General features: G+C 36.4%; 1 protein-coding gene across 1 annotated transcript; it reads right to left on the reverse strand.

Annotated features, from left to right (window-relative positions):
• Nucleotides 1-13196: 13196 nt before the first annotated feature.
• LOC142180637 (uncharacterized) lies at nucleotides 13197-15533 on the reverse strand. Its single transcript, XM_075252693.1, has 2 exons — nucleotides 14936-15533; nucleotides 13197-13321 (listed from the first exon to the last, which is right to left on the reverse strand). The coding sequence occupies exons 1-2, from the start codon at nucleotides 15400-15402 to the stop codon at nucleotides 13252-13254; spliced, it is 537 nt and encodes a 178-aa protein (XP_075108794.1). The 5' UTR covers nucleotides 15403-15533; the 3' UTR covers nucleotides 13197-13251.
• Between the last annotated feature and the right edge of the window lie 679 nt (nucleotides 15534-16212).

Raw genomic sequence — 16212 nt, forward strand, 5'->3', positions numbered from 1 at the left:
ACAGCTACTGGCGGTATGCCTGCTCAGATGTACCTGGATCTGCACAACAAAAGTGTGCAGAAGAGTAGCATGAGTACACCACAGCGGTACTCAGTAAGTGCCAAGCCTAACCTCGGTGGGGTAGTGACGAGAAAGGTCGAGGCCCTACTGAGATAAACATAAGAATAAATATGAAATGAATAGACAGAAGGAAATACAATAAATCTCGAGTATCTAGCAAAAACAATAAGTAAACGGAACAGGCTACAAATACAAATCTACAAATACAAGAACGATCACTACAGGCTATTTATCATCGGGGATCTCCTGGTATCCCGAGGATCTCCTGGTATCCTCTTCATATATACAAGGGATCTCCAAGTATCCCGAGGATATCCTAGTATCCTCCATTTAATCACGAGGGATCTCCAAGTATCCTGAGGATCTCCTAGTATCCTCCAATTAATCAATCCTGTGCCGGGGATCTCTTAGTATCCCGCACTTCCAAATCTCGGAACAAAATACGAACGAGGGAAACTCCCGGGATGCCGTCCCGTAGACCCAATCGTAAACACATCACGACAAATCAATAATTAACAGAAAGAAGCTAAGTGCGGACAACAAGAAAAAAAAATCTAGAGTCTAACATGCTTCACAAAGGCAGACATTGCAATTTAGTCAAATAGAGCAAATAAGTTACTAACATGTTCTCCCTACGCTAAAACAAGTGAAATTGCCTTTTTAACAGTTAAATACGTGAAGAAACACAGTCTAAATAAGTCAAGTAAGGTGAATTTTAAACAATTAGCACAAGTACACGCCCATCACCTCGCGCACAAGGCATTTTAACAACAGAAAAGACATCCTAAGGGGAGAGGTCCCCCCCACAAAGTTAGACAAGTCACTTACCCCGAACCGGTACAAAAATCGCTAAGAAACAATGCCCTTGCCACGAGTATCCGACTCCGAGTGGCCCAAATCTATTCAAACCAATTACATATTGTAAATAACATCGCAAGTAACTAGTTCCACTATTAAAATTAAAGCTAAGGCGCGAAAATAGGTAAAATGACCAAAATGCCCCTCAGGCCAACGTCTCGGAATCGAATAAAATTTACATTTCCAGAAACCTCGTACTCTCACGAGTCTAACCATACCAAATTTATCCAATTCCGACACCATTTGGTCCTTCAAATCTTCATTTTATATTTTTGAAAAATTCCACAATTTTCTTCCCAAATTCCATCTCAAATCACTAATTAAATGATGAATTCAATGGTATATTCATGTATTCTAACCAAATCTGAGTTAGAATCACTTACCCCGATGAATTTCTTAAAAAACCTTCGAAAAATCGCCAAAATCCGAGCTTTATAGGTTAAAATATCAAATAAAACCCAAAACCTCATATTTATAGAGTACCCCTCGGATTCCGACAGTGCTGACCGCACAAAAATGACCGCGGTCCGCGCCCAGGGAGTGCTGACCGCACAAAAATAGTCGCGGCCGCACAGCAATTTGACTGCAGTGACAAGCTTCACTATTTAGGTCGTAACTTTCTCTACAAATGTCCAAATGTCTATTATAATATGTTTCTGAAAACTAGATTCAAAGCTCTACAACTTTTGTTTTTGAATCACCTCAAAATTCCGTGTTGATCAAAAGATATGAGCTTCCGAAGTAGAACCAACAGCCTACATATCTTCCCGGGCGCGGCCGCGCGCCCAACGCGAAAAGGAGCGCGGTCCGCGTCTCCACTGCTGCCACCTCCATTTTTCTAAGTTCCGGGGTGTCCGTACTTGCTCAAAACTCACTCGAAACACACCCGAGGCCCCCCGGACCTCAACCAAAAGCACCAACGCATCCTAAAACATTATGCAAACTTGCTCCAATCATCAAAACACCTCGACTAACACTAAAATCATCGAATTACATCAACTTCAAGCCTAAGTTCTTTTAGAAACTTAAAAACACGCATTCGATCAAAAACCCGACCAAAACATGTCCGAATGACTTGAAATTTTGCACGCATGTCCTAAATCATCTAATGAAGCTACAGCAACTTCCGGAATTCCGTTCCGACCCTTGGATCAAAATTTAACCTATCAACCGGAATTTGTCAAAATACTAACTTTCGGCATTTCTAGCCTAAATGAGCTACGGACTTCCAAAATATATTCCGAACACGCTCCCAACCCCGAAATCACCTAACGGAGCTAACGAAACCATCGGATTTCCATTCCGAGGCCATCTTCACACTGTTCCGATTACGAACCATTTTTCAACACTTAAGCTCTTATTTAGGGACTAAGTGTCCCAAAACACTCCGAATCCCAACATCGAACATCCCGGCAAACCAGAATAGCAGAAATGAACTTAGGGGAAGCAGTTAATGGGGATACGGGGCATAAATTCCAAAGACGACTGGTTGGGTCGTCACACAAATTGAAATTCTACTTGGTTGATATGTCATATGTTTCAACACCATCGCACCACAATTGTTTTAGATCATCAATCAAAGGTTGCAAATATACATCAATCAAACTTTTCGAATTACGTGGACTGGGGATAATACAATTTAAAAATATATATGGATTAGTCATGCACAACTCGGGTGGTAGATTATAAGATGTAAGAAAGACAGGCCAACATGAATATGGTATCGCAGATGCAGAAAAAGGCGTGAAGCCATCCTCACACAGACCTAACCGAATGTTCCTTGGTTCATTAGCAAAATCTGGATATGTCCTATCAAAGTGCTTCCAAGCTTCTCCATCTTAAGGATGACACATAACGCCAAGTGGTCTTCTATTTTCAAAGTGTCATCTCATGTGAGGAGCAGAACTCATCGACACATATAACCTCTTTAACCTATGTATAAGAGGTAAATAATGCATCGCCTTGATAGCGACCATATTCCCGCTGGAAAGCCTCTTGAAACGAGGCTTTTCGCAAAATTTACAACTGTTTAAAGTTGCATCATCTTTATAATATAACATGCAATCATCTTCACAACAATCAATTCTTATTAACGAAAGTCCTAACTTAGAAACTAATCTCTTTGCCTTATAGAAATCACCAAGTAATTGATATTAGGGTCAACTAGTTCACTCATAAAGTCAATGAGAGAGTCCATGGCTGCTTGAGAAATATTTTAATCAGATTTTATACTTAGTAATTTAACTGCAACAGACAGCTCGGAGTGCAGACTTCCTTTATGTAGTGGATGACTAGCTTCCTCTAACTATTCATAAAAATATTTTGCATCATCATTAGGGGTTTGTTCAACATTTTCATTGGGCTCACCCCCGAAGTGCATCCCAAAAACATCCGTAACCATATCATGAATTCTAGAATCACGATTTGTATTCTCCACCGACCTACTACTTTCACCAACAACCATGTTATGAAATATCCCATGGCTACCATCGATCTCTCCATGATTATTCCACACAAAGTAATTCTCTATAAACCCCTTCCTATAAAGATGAAGCTTAACTACCTCCGATTTTTCAAACTTCATACAGTCACACCTGACACACGGGCACCTAATTACTCCTTCACTTTGGTATGGTGGAACTGACATTGCATGTCTAATAAAGTCATCAACCCCTTCTACCAAATCGTCTCGCAATCCCCGCTGATTAGGATAATTCCTATTGTACATCCAAGTACGATGTTTCATCTATACAAATAAAACAAGAACTAATTAATTTAGTTAATTCATATCATAATCTTTTTCTAGTTAATTCATATCCTAAAAGTTCCAATTCATATCCTAAAAGGTTCATAAACTAAAAGTTCAATTCATAAACTAAAAGTTCAACTACAAATCCTAAAAGTTCACTTCATATCCTAAAAGTTCAATTCATAAACTAAAAGTTCAATTCATATCCAAAAACTTCAATTCATATACTAAAAATTCAATTCATATCCAAAAGGTCCAATTCATAAATTAAAAATTCAACTACAAATCCTAAAAGTTCACTTCATATCCCAGAAGTTCAATTCATAAACTAAAAGTTCAATTCATAAACTAAAAGTTCAATTCATATCCAAAAACTTCAATTCATAAACTAAAAATTCAATTCATATCCAAAAGATCCAATTCATAAACTAAAAATTCAACTACAAATCCTAAAAGTTCACTTCATACCCTAAAATTTCAATTTATAAACTAAAAGTTCAATTCATAAACTAAAAGTTCAACTACAAATCCTAAAAGTTCACTTCATAAACTAAAAGTTCAACTACAAATCCTAAAAGTTCACTTCATATCCTAAAAGTTCGATTCACAAAAACAAATCCTAAACCCTAGATTCTAACTAAACTATTCAAGACAATACAAAGTTAATAATTCAATTCTAACTAAACTATTCAAGGCAATACAAACTCAAACATTGAATTTATACCATATGTGATCAATTCAATTAAAACAAGACCTAAACCATAGATTTCTATAAAATACAATGTTAAATAATCAATTGAAACTAATTAATAGCTAATAAACTAAACATTAGATTTATACACAAAAGATATAAATTGTAATTCAAACCTAGAATTTTTAGGAGGTGGAGAAGGAGAGATGCAGTAGTGACAGTGGCAGCAGCAGCGGCAATGTCGCGGCGGCAGCTGAGCGGTGGCGACGCAGGGTGGGGAATGAAATTTATTGAGGGAAATAGAGAGGGAGAGGGGAAGGTATTGAGTGGGAGTTTAAGGAATTTTGAGAAGAGAGATATGAAAAAAATGGGGGGAATCCCGTATATTTCAGGTCTGTTTTCAAACTTACCGACCAACATTGGTATTGGTCGGTACATTAAGTGTTGACCATTTGACCAACTACCGACCAACTTTGGTCGGTTTTTTTTTAAATTATTTTTTTTTTGTTTTTATTTTTAACATATTATAAACTATAAAAAAATTATTACAAAATATAAAAATGTCATATGTACTATAAATATTTATTTTATTTAACTACAATTATTTTAAATAATTATAAATTATAAGCATAATCTTTACAAAAAATAATATTAACTAGATAATTACTTTTAATAGATTATAATAGCATCTAAGTAAGTACATTTTTAAGTTATATTTAAGTATATGAGTAATTTCACACACACAAATAAACTATATTGTAATTGATGATCAATCTTATACATTACTAGGTACGTACGAATAATTAATCAATTGATAAACCAACATAATATTATTCTATTTTAGGTCGAGATGTTTTGTTTTTTTATATTAATTGATATAGGTCAAAACGTTTTATTTTTAATATTCATCGATGCATCTAAATAAGATATAAGTCGATGAATTAATTTACAGTTCTATCAATTCCTAAAAGAACCCGACCCTGTATTCCTAGCACTTCATGTTCTTATATATATACGGCTATCAAAGTGTGTGTATATCCATATCATATACTATACTAAAAGTAGGAAGCTTCAACTGTCAAAGTTAAATTATAAAAATATCCTTCAAAATTTAGACGATCATTTTATCCTTCAATTATATATATTTTTTCCGTCCTCCTACTCAATATTTAAGATACATTAATAAATCAAAATAAACCAATAGACTAACCAACATGACTCTTTGATCGTTGCTATAAATTAAAAAGAATTAGATAAATTTGAGACCCAATTCCAAACGTTAAATTATCAAAATACATTTATGAAATGCATAAATAACTTCACTTTCAAGTTTAACTCTAAATAATTAATTAAATTATGAAAAGACACACACTTTCAAAATAAGTCGTTTAAAGATAATATTAAACTACATTTGTGTATTCTAAAAAATCGTTAAATTATGAAAGGACACAACCATAATGTGACGACCCGGCCGGTCGTCTTAAGAATTTACGCTTCGGCCCCCTATTAACTGCTTTCCCGAGTTTATTTATGCTATTTTAATTTGCCGGGATGTTCGGTTTTGAGTTTCGGAGAGTTTTGAGACACTTAGTCCCTAAATGAGAGCTTAAGTATTGAAAAGTTGACCGTAGTCGGAACAATGTGAAAATGGCCTCGGAATGGAAATCTGATGTTTCCGTTAGCTCCGTTGGATGATTTCGGGCTTAAGGCGTGTTCGGATTGTGTTTTGGAGGTCCGTAGCTAATTTAGTCTTGAAATGCCGAAAGTTGAATTTTTGAAGTTTCCGGTTCGATAGTGAGATGTTGATCCGAGGGTCAGAATGGTATTTCGGAAGTTGGAGTAGCTCCGTAGTATTGAATGTGACGTGTGTGCAAATTTCAGGTCGTTCGGACGAGGTTTGATAGACTTTTTGATCGAAAGCGTATTTTTAGAGTTTTGAAGTTCTTAGGCTTGAATCTGATGCTAAATTGGTGTTTTGATGTTGTTTTGAGCATTCCGAAGGTTGTAACAAGTTTGAATGATGTTATGGGATATGTTGGTAGGTTTGGTTGAGGTCCCAGGGGCCTCGGGTGTATTTCGGATGCTCAAACGGGCACTTTTGGCCTTTGAGAGATTGCTGGTTTTCTGGTATTTTTGCAGCAATGATTTGTTCACTGCGATCGCGTGAGACCATCCGCGATCGCGTAGGGTAAGTTGAGGTTAGGCATATTCTTGTGAATTGCGATCGCAAAGGAAGGAGCGCGATCGCATAGGGTGAGCTGGTTGGTCATTGCGTTCGCATAAGGACCCTTGCGTTCGCGTAGAAGAACTTGGTTCGGCAGTGGGGTGCTAGAATTTGCTCTATGTGATCCTGGTCATGATTGCGTAGCTTGAGGAAGTTGTCTTATGCGATCGCATAGGGATTTCTGCGATCGCATAGGGCTAAATCTGGGCAGTATTTAAATAGTCCATCTGTGACCCTTCTTCATTTTTCCACCATTTTTAACGGGATTGAAGCTTTTGAGAGAGATTTTTTAGGAAACCAAAGGGGAATCACTTGGAGGTAACATTTTTGACTTCATAACTCGTTTATATATGATTAAAGACCTAATTAGTGGTGAAAAATTTGGGAAAAATGGGTAATTAGGGCTTGAGATTAAGAGACCTTAACATGGGTATTTGAGGGGACAATTGAACTCCGATTTCAGTGTTCTTGTTATGTATAGACTCGTGCGAATACGAGGTTTCTGAAAATGTAAATTTCACCAGATTCCGAGACGTGGGCCCGAGGGACATTTTGGTCATTTTACCTAATTTCGCGTATTAGCTTAGAATTTAATGTAGAATCAGTTACTTACAGTGTTATTTACATTATGCAATTGAATTGAATAGATTTGGGTCATTTGGAGTCGAGTACTCGTGGCAAGAACGTGATTTCGAGTTGATTTTGAGCCGGTTCGAGGTAAGTGGCTTGCCTAACCTTGTGTGGGGGACCTTTCCCCTTAGGATTTGGTATATTTGGTAATTGAAATACCTTGTACGTGAGGTGACGAGTGCGTACTTGTGCTAATTGTTGGAAATTCGATATTCATTAAGTAATTACTAGTGTGCTTCCTTTCCTGTTTTATTACTCGCACTATTAAGCCTGTTGTTAGCTTATGAAAGCATGTCTAAGTGATTTAATTGCTTTATTTGCTCAAACTGTCTTACCTGAATTCTGTGCAGCATGCTAGGCTAGAATTACTTGTTGCCTTAATATGAAATTTGCTATTTCTGAATATTTTCCTGTTGCTGCTGTGTATTTACATTGGGACTACGGATGTGGGATTCCGGTAGCTCCCCCTTGCCTGTTTATTTGGAACTACGGATGTGGGATTTTGGTAGATCCTCCCTATCTATTTATTTGGGACTATGGATGTGGGATTCCGGTAGATCCCCCTGCACAGTTATATGGAACTACGGGACTACACCTGGTAGATTCCCCCAGTACTAGGTATTTACATTTGGGGACTAAGAAATGGGATTCTGGTAGATCCCCGGTGCATTATGAGTTGGACTACAGGACGACACCCGGGAGATCCACTGGACATTTACATTTGGGGGCTATAGGACGGTAACCTGGTAGATCCCCAATTGCTATCTCTGTGTTGAGCTGTGTTCCCTCGGTGATTATTTTGCCTCTGTTCTAGTTGTTGTTACTCTTTCTATTCTATGTTATTTCTTACTGTTGCACTTAATTATACTGTCTTGTTCTACACTGTTATACTTTGTATTTTATTTAACCTCAGTAGGGCCCTAACCTTCCTCGTCACTACCCGACCGAGGTTAGGCTTGACACTTACTGAGTACCGGTGTGGTGTACTCATACCCTTTCTGCGCATGTTTTTCATGTGTAGATCCAGGTACTTTCACTCCATCTTATCATCCTTGAGGCGATGCGCTTCTTTAGAGACTTCGAGGTATATCTCCCGCGTCCGCTGACCGGGGAGTCCCTTTCTATCTTTTTGTAATAGTATAGCCCTTCAGTACTTCCCTTTTGTTAGACATTTCTAGAGTTAGAGTTTCTTATGTATCTCTTAGCTTGTGATTCATGGGTTTTCGGGTTTTGGGAGATATATATATTGGATTTGAGAGTTATATTTTTGTATGCCGAGCGGCACTTATAAAACGTTGTTTTATTACATTATTTTTGTTTTAAATTGTATTCTTCTGCAAATTGGTTTATCTTCCGTGTTTTAGGCTTACCTAGTCGTAGAAATTAGGTGTCATCACCCTGGTTCACGGAGGGCGAACCGGGGTCGTGACAAATATGTAAAGAGACACTTTTCAAATCAATTATTTAAAATTAATTCATGCCCTTTTATCAAACGCGATATTGATTAGGATAAAAAAGATGAGAAATTAGAGCGTTGTAGATGGAAGTACAGGAATACACATCTCCCTAACTCTCCCTCTACATACGAAGTTTTCAGGTGGGATTAATTTAATTTATAAAATAAAACAAGACATTATACATTATTTCTTGAGTAGAAAAAAATAAAGAGAGCAGATATACTGATTTCATAGGTAATGAGAAAACTGCAAGTAGCAATGCCAAAAGCGATGGGATAGATCCTCGCATCAATTTGTGCTTTGTGCAACGTGACTTGATATTTTATGTCTCTCTTCTTTGCTTCTTTTTATGACTTCAAATTCACAAAAAAGTATCTTTAAGTATCTATTTGCACCATGAGTGATATGATATGATATTCTTATTCTTTGATTTTATGGGTTTCTTTCGTCACCAAGAATAACCCTCTGATTTTTTTGTTTTTTGTTTTTTTTTGTTATAAAGGTACGATTGAAGCATACAAAAAAAGAAGTTAGTGTTGAGTTTCTTTTTAATACAGAAAGGTATTAAAAAGAGGGTGAATGGGAAATGGAGAGAAATAAAAATTTTGAGTAAAATATTAAGTTTCCCTCTCCTTTTAATAAGACATTGTCCCTCGTTGGTAGAGGAAAAGGAGTTTGGTGGGTTTATATACAAATGCACTTCATGTAGCTCTTAAAGAGTTAGGAAGAAGGCAAGCCTCGCGCCGTCATCGTCGCTCGCTCGCTCGGCTTCGGCTACGGCTACGGCTACGGCTACGGCTTCGGATTTATATTAACGTAATAATATTCGTGTTTGTAACGGATATGTTCCAATCCGTGGATTTGTGCGTCTCCCACCATTGCCAAATGCTTGCTCTATATATAATTGCTCTTCTTGTAGCTCTTAAAGAGTTAAGAAGAAAGCAAGCCTCGCGCCGTCGTCGTCGTCGCTCGCTTGGCTCGACTTCGGCTACGGCTACGGCTTCGGCTTCGGATTTGGATTTGGATTTGGATTTGGTCAAATGATCGATTGATTGATTAATTTTTTGGACCAAATTTATTTGTTAATAGTAAATATTAACGTAATAATATCCGTGTTTGTAACGGATATTTTCCAATCCGTGGATTTGTGCGTCTCCCACCATTGCCAAATGCTTGCTCCATAATAGCAAGTGATTGCTCCATTAGTTAGCAGCCTGGTGCTCCGTCCACCATGGCCAAGTGCTCCACTAAATGAGTGGCAGTGGGTCCGTGTTTAGCAGCTAACTGCACTATAAATAGATGGTGCAAGTAGCTTGTTGAAGACACACCGAAAACAGAATTGAGAGCTATTGATCTTCTCTTCACCGAAAACTCAACGTTGGCTATAATTTGCATTCCTTCCTCTCAGAATTTCCATTCGACTTCTGAGTTTTCCTCCCTTGTTCTGCATTGTTTTAAACTACAAACAAAGTATTCGTAAGTGTGATTTGCTGCCGAACTTTGTATTCGCTGAAACACTGGGGTTTGAAGTACCGCTATACTAGTGTGTAATTCGTTCTATCCTGGGAGGAAATAATCCATTACCTTGGGTACTAGGAGGGGATTAAATTCCTTAAGGAAACACTGTGAATTCAGTGGGCTCGAATTAATTTCTGTTTTATTTATATTTACGTTTATAAGCTAATGTTCTAATTTCCAGAATCATTATTTACAAATACAGGCATAATAATAACAAGCTTAAGGAATTTAATAATTTTAATTTCTGTATTTGTGTTACTTTTATTATTCTTGAAACTATAACCTTTGTGGTTTTTGTGTACTCCCGTTTGGAGAGTAAAGCTTTCGTGGCGGTTTGTTGGAGATTAAAATCTACGTGATTTTTACTCCAGTTTTAAAGCCTTCGTGGCGTTTTGTTGGAGATTAAAATCTATGTGATTTTTTTACTCCAGTTTTAAACGTTTGATTGTGTCATTTTTTTTTCCAGAAAAAAAAATGGCGAATGACAACGGAAATCAAGCTGTTCCGATGGTGACTGCCAACGCATCGACAAGCCGGACACCGGCTTTAGCACCGGCAGAAAAGCCCGAAAAATTTTCTGGGATTGATTTCAAGCGCTGGCAGCAGAAGATGTTCTTCTACCTGACTACGTTATGTCTACAGAAGTTCATCAAGGAAGATGTTCCTGATCAGCCAGATGAAACTCCAGAGAATGAAAGCTTTCTCGTGATTGAGGCGTGGAAGCATTCTGATTTTTTGTGCAAGAATTATATTCTTAGCGGACTGGATGATAATCTGTATAATGTATACAGTGGCGTGGAGACATCAAAAGAATTGTGGAATGCGCTTGAAAGAAATACAAAACTGAAGATGCCAGGATTAAGAAATTCGTCGCTGCAAAATTTTTGGACTGCAAAATGGTAGATAGCAAGTCTGTTATTACCCAAGTATAGGAATTGCAAGTAATTATTCATGATCTACTTGCTGAAGGTCTTGTCATCAATGAAGCATTCCAAGTAGCAGCAATAATTGAGAAGTTGCCTCCATTATGGAAGGACTTCAAAAATTATTTGAAACACAAACGAAAGGAAATGTCCCTTGAAGATCTCATTGTTCGATTGAGAATCGAAGAGGACAATAAAGCTGCTGAAAGGAAAGGCCATAGAAATTCAACAATAATGGGAGCAAATATTGTTGAAGATAACAAAAAGAGAAAGAAGGCTTCTGGTCCGAAATACAACCCAAGCAAAAAGCGGTTCAGTGGAAACTGCTACAACTGTGGGAAAACCGGACACAAATCTATGGAGTGTCGTGCTCGGAAGAAAGATAAGAAAATGGGTCAAGCAAACATGGTAGAAAAGCATGATGATGTTGATGACTTGTGTGTCATGCTTTCTGAATGCAACCTGGTAGGAAATCCTAAGGAGTGGTGGATTGATTCTGGAGCCACTCGCCATGTTTGTGCTGTGAGGGGAGCATTTTCTACCTATGCTTCTGCTGGACCCGAAGAGATGTTTTCTATGGGAAATGCTGCTACAGCAAAAATTGAAGGATATGAGAAGATATTTCTCAAGATGACTTCTGGCAAGGTCATTACTTTGAACAACGTCCTTCATGTTCCCGAAATTAGGAAGAATTTAGTCTCTACTGGACTTCTTGTAAAGCACGGTTTCAAGTGCGTTTTTGTATCCGACAAGGTTGTAATAAGTAAGAATGAAATGTTTGTAGGAAAAGGTTACCTCACCGAGGGCCTTTTCAAGCTCAATGTAATAGTTGTTGACAATAATAATAAGACTTCAACTTATTCTTACTTACTTGAGTCAAATAATTTATGGCATGTACGTTTGGGTTATGTCAATTATAAAACCTTGCGGAAAATGATTAACTTGAAAATATTGCCAAAGTTTGAATGCGAAAAATCAACATGTCAAATATGTGTGGAATCTAAGTGTCACACCTCCTTTTTCCGACCCCGCGAAGGGCGTAGGAGTTTTTTCCAATTAAAGGACAATCAAAACGGGATTTATTTATTTATTTCAGAGTCGCCACTTGGGAGATTTAGGGTGTCCCAAGTCACCAATTTTAATCCCGAATCGAGGAAAAGAATGACTCCATATTACAGTCTGCGTACCAGAAATCCGGATAAGGAATTCTGTTAACCCGGGAGAAGGTGTTAGGCATTCCCGAGTTCCGTGGTTCTAGCACGGTCGCTCAATTGTCATATTTAGCTTATTTATCTGATTTTAATACAATTATGAACCGATGTGCCAATCTTAACTTTTTACCACTTTATTATTATTAATATTTTTTTTAAAAAAATAAAAAAATAAAAAAAATAAAATTGTGAACATCGTTTAAAACATGTCTTTGGATTACGTCACATGAAATGCACCCGCAATCTGGAACACATTTTTATTCAATGTTTTAGGATTTAGATTTGGGTCGCATGAAATGCGCATCCGAGTTTAAGAAGGTAAAATTAATTAAATCGCGCCTAAAGAGTCTAGCGCGTCATTATCTTTGGGGAAGGAAGTGAAATTCACTAAACAGTCCATCCCGAATTCTAAATACTCAATTAAATATTTATTGAGGGCCCCGCAATTAGTGCATTTTATTGGGCGAGGCTCATCTCATTTTATTTTTAAAAGGACAGTCCTAAAATGCCTACATTTTTTATTGAAATTTGTATCTACAAAATAAAGGAGAAATATCTTAATTTATTTACATGTTATTACCTAGTTACATTATACTAGGCATGTTCTCAGTTTGTCAAATTAAAAAAAACATAGCAATTCTAATTTTAATCCTAGACCATTTATATGCTGAAATTAACCAATATTATTTAACTAAATAAATTTCTACTAACTTCCTACTAGATGGCCTATTCGTTTGATTTTTTATTCAACGAAATTACTACACCATTTATTTATTTTTAGGCAATAGATGTAGATAGTTCATTTGTTAAGCTATCGTCGAATGTTCCACTATATATATTAAATATCTACATGATTCTGATTTTTTTGCAAACTACATAATTTATACATACAAATAAAATTCAGAATATAATTAAATATAATTCAAAATTTCAACTCTTCATTTTTTCGTATTCATGCTTCATATTTCGGATTACAATAACCAGCGTGTCAGTTGTGTACCTGATATTGGAAGCAAAAGAAAATGAAGATGAGAATCAGCAGCAGCAGTAAAATCAGTACAACACAGCAACAATAGCCCAACAACAGTAACAACCCAGTAACAGACCGGTGGAGTAGTAATCCAAAAAAAACAAAAGCTTCAGCTTTTATGAAACAACAATCAATTCTGATTTCAAACAACAAAAGAAAGCAGAATATTTTTTTTTAGTTTTTTTTATTTGAAAGCTTAAATATTTTTCGGAATTTTCTATCTCTTAAATGTTCAGCCCTTTTCTCTCTTATTTTCAGATTTGTTTCTCTCCCCCGTTTTTTTTTCCTGTCTGTGTCTTGTCCTGTCTGTATTTTTTCTATCTGATTTCAAGACTTCTCTTTTATAACCCATCCCATAAACCTTTCAATTAATTAAAATCCATACTTTTTCTCTACCCAACCCATTATCTTTCCACTCATCCCCATTACATTAAATAAACATATCACACCACCCCATTTCATTTTGTCCCCCATGCTTCATTTAAAATAATGCAAGATTCCCCTTTAAATTAAATCTTGTCCCCCCTTTATATTAAATAATCATATCACAACCCACCCCATTTCATTTTGTCCCCCATGCTTCAAATAAACAATTACAAAATGTACAATTCCTAAACTACCCCTTCCAACCTTACTGAAATTACCAAACTACCCCTGAACGTATTACAAATTTACCAAACTACCCATCAGCTATAACACATCAATTAATCAAACTTAACCAAAATATAGACAATATGATCAATTTCTAACAATGTTCAAACAACAATATGAACACGGATGAACATCATAACAACAATATCACATGAACATGATTTTAACAACATTTCAACAACAAATCACATGAACACAAATTGAACAACCAAGAACAACTAAAATTTGATTGAACAATATTTTTGGCAACAACAAACCTATTTTTCGGATTTAAACAACAACAACAATCAAACAAGTATATTTAGATTCCTAAATTCAATAATATTGAACTTAAAATCAACTCTAACAACATTACAACCAACAATTCCTATATTAAACTTTATAAGACAAATTCAAGAAATAATCACAAATGGTAAACAAGAAATCAAGCTATACAAATTTCGAATTCAAGAACAATCAAACAAAGTATGAACATGAATTAAATCTATTTTAAACAACAAACATGATGGATTTAAACGATTAAACCAACATATTTCTCTAACACAACTAAATTCTTTAAACAAATAACAAGACCGACGAAGAAACAATTATGAAATTAAACTTGAACTTAACAATATTAACAATTTCTAACAATACATAAACACATGAAACAAATTGAAGAAATAGTTAATTAAATTTCAATTTGAATCTAACAAACATCAAACTAACAAATACTTACTTAAACAATAATACAAACATGAAATAAACATGAAAACAACTAATTAAACTTCTATTTTGAATTCTGAAAATTAATTTAACAAACAACATGAACACACTAGAAAATTATTTCAACGATGAACAACGAACAAACAAGAATTGAATTCTTTAACGATTTTGGATCCGGAAAATATCAAACAAAAATATGGACAAAAATAAAACTCAAAAACAACTAACCGGAGATGAATCAACGACGAACTTTGATTGTAAACAAATCTGTCCGAGCCTCGACCAAAGCTCGAACGAAGAACGACGAAGACGAAGAAGAAGTAGAAGCAGACGCAGCTCGAAGAGAAGAGACGCAATGGCAGCCATGGCTGCCTGCGTTGATGAGGAACAGCTGAACGAGCTGGAACGGCAGCAGCAGTGGCGACCATGGCAGTAGCTGTCCGTCGACGGGGAGAAGAAGAAAACATCGGCAGAAGCAACGGGGCATAAACGGGCATCAGTGACGCGTTTGAACGATGAGGAAGCAGCTGCGGCGCAGTAGGAGCTTCGACGAGCAGCAGCAGCAGTCTTAAAGTGAGGAAGAAGAAGCAGCAACGTTGGTTAAAGCTCGACGAAGAACGAAGGAGGAGGAGCAGCCATGGATGAGCTTTTTGAGCTCGACATGGAGAAGATGAAGACGCAACTGGATTGTCCATGGTGAGGGTGAAGATGAAGCTGTGAGGGGTTGTTTGGACGTGATAATGGAGGGTAAAGGGCAGCCATGGGAGCTTGAGGGGGAAGCCATGGATGAGCTTTGGAGAAACTTGGAGAAGAAGAAGATAGGGAAGGGGGGGGGGGGGCGGATTGTTTTAGTGTTTTTTAGGGTTTTCCTTCTTCTTCTTTTTTTTGTTTTGTTTTGTAAAATGCAAGACAAAGGGGTTTGGGTCTTTTGGGTTATGGACTGGGTCGACCCATTTCGAAATGGACTGGGTCGTAGGGAAGATTGGGCCATTTTTTGGGCCTATAGCTTGAAATTGAAGAAGAGGCTCAATTCCGACTTTCTTTATATTTTCGCTCTCTTTTCTTCTTTTATTTTTCTAAAACTAAATTATAAAAATACTTAAACTATTATTAAGAACTAAATTAAGTTATAAAGGCGCAAATTAACTCCCAATAACAATTAACGCACAATTAAGTATTAATTAAGCATAAAATTGTATATTTGGACATTAATTGCTAAAAATGCAAACGATGCCTATTTTGTAATTTTTAATTTTTGTAAAACAATTTTAATTACTAATAATTGTAGAATTAAATCCTACATACAAAAATGCGACATATGTTTGTATTTTTTATTAATTTAGCGAATAAACACGCACAGACAAATACAAATAATTCTTCAAAATATCACAAAATTGCACACCAAAGAAAAATCATTTTATTTTTGAATTTTTTGGGAGTAATTCTCATATAGGGCAAAAATCACGTGCTTACAGCTGCCCCTCTTTGCCCGGAGACACGAAGGG

Source organism: Nicotiana tabacum, chromosome 5 (genome assembly GCF_000715075.1).
Source record: "Nicotiana tabacum cultivar K326 chromosome 5, ASM71507v2, whole genome shotgun sequence".
Classification (NCBI taxonomy): Eukaryota; Viridiplantae; Streptophyta; class Magnoliopsida; order Solanales; family Solanaceae; genus Nicotiana; species Nicotiana tabacum.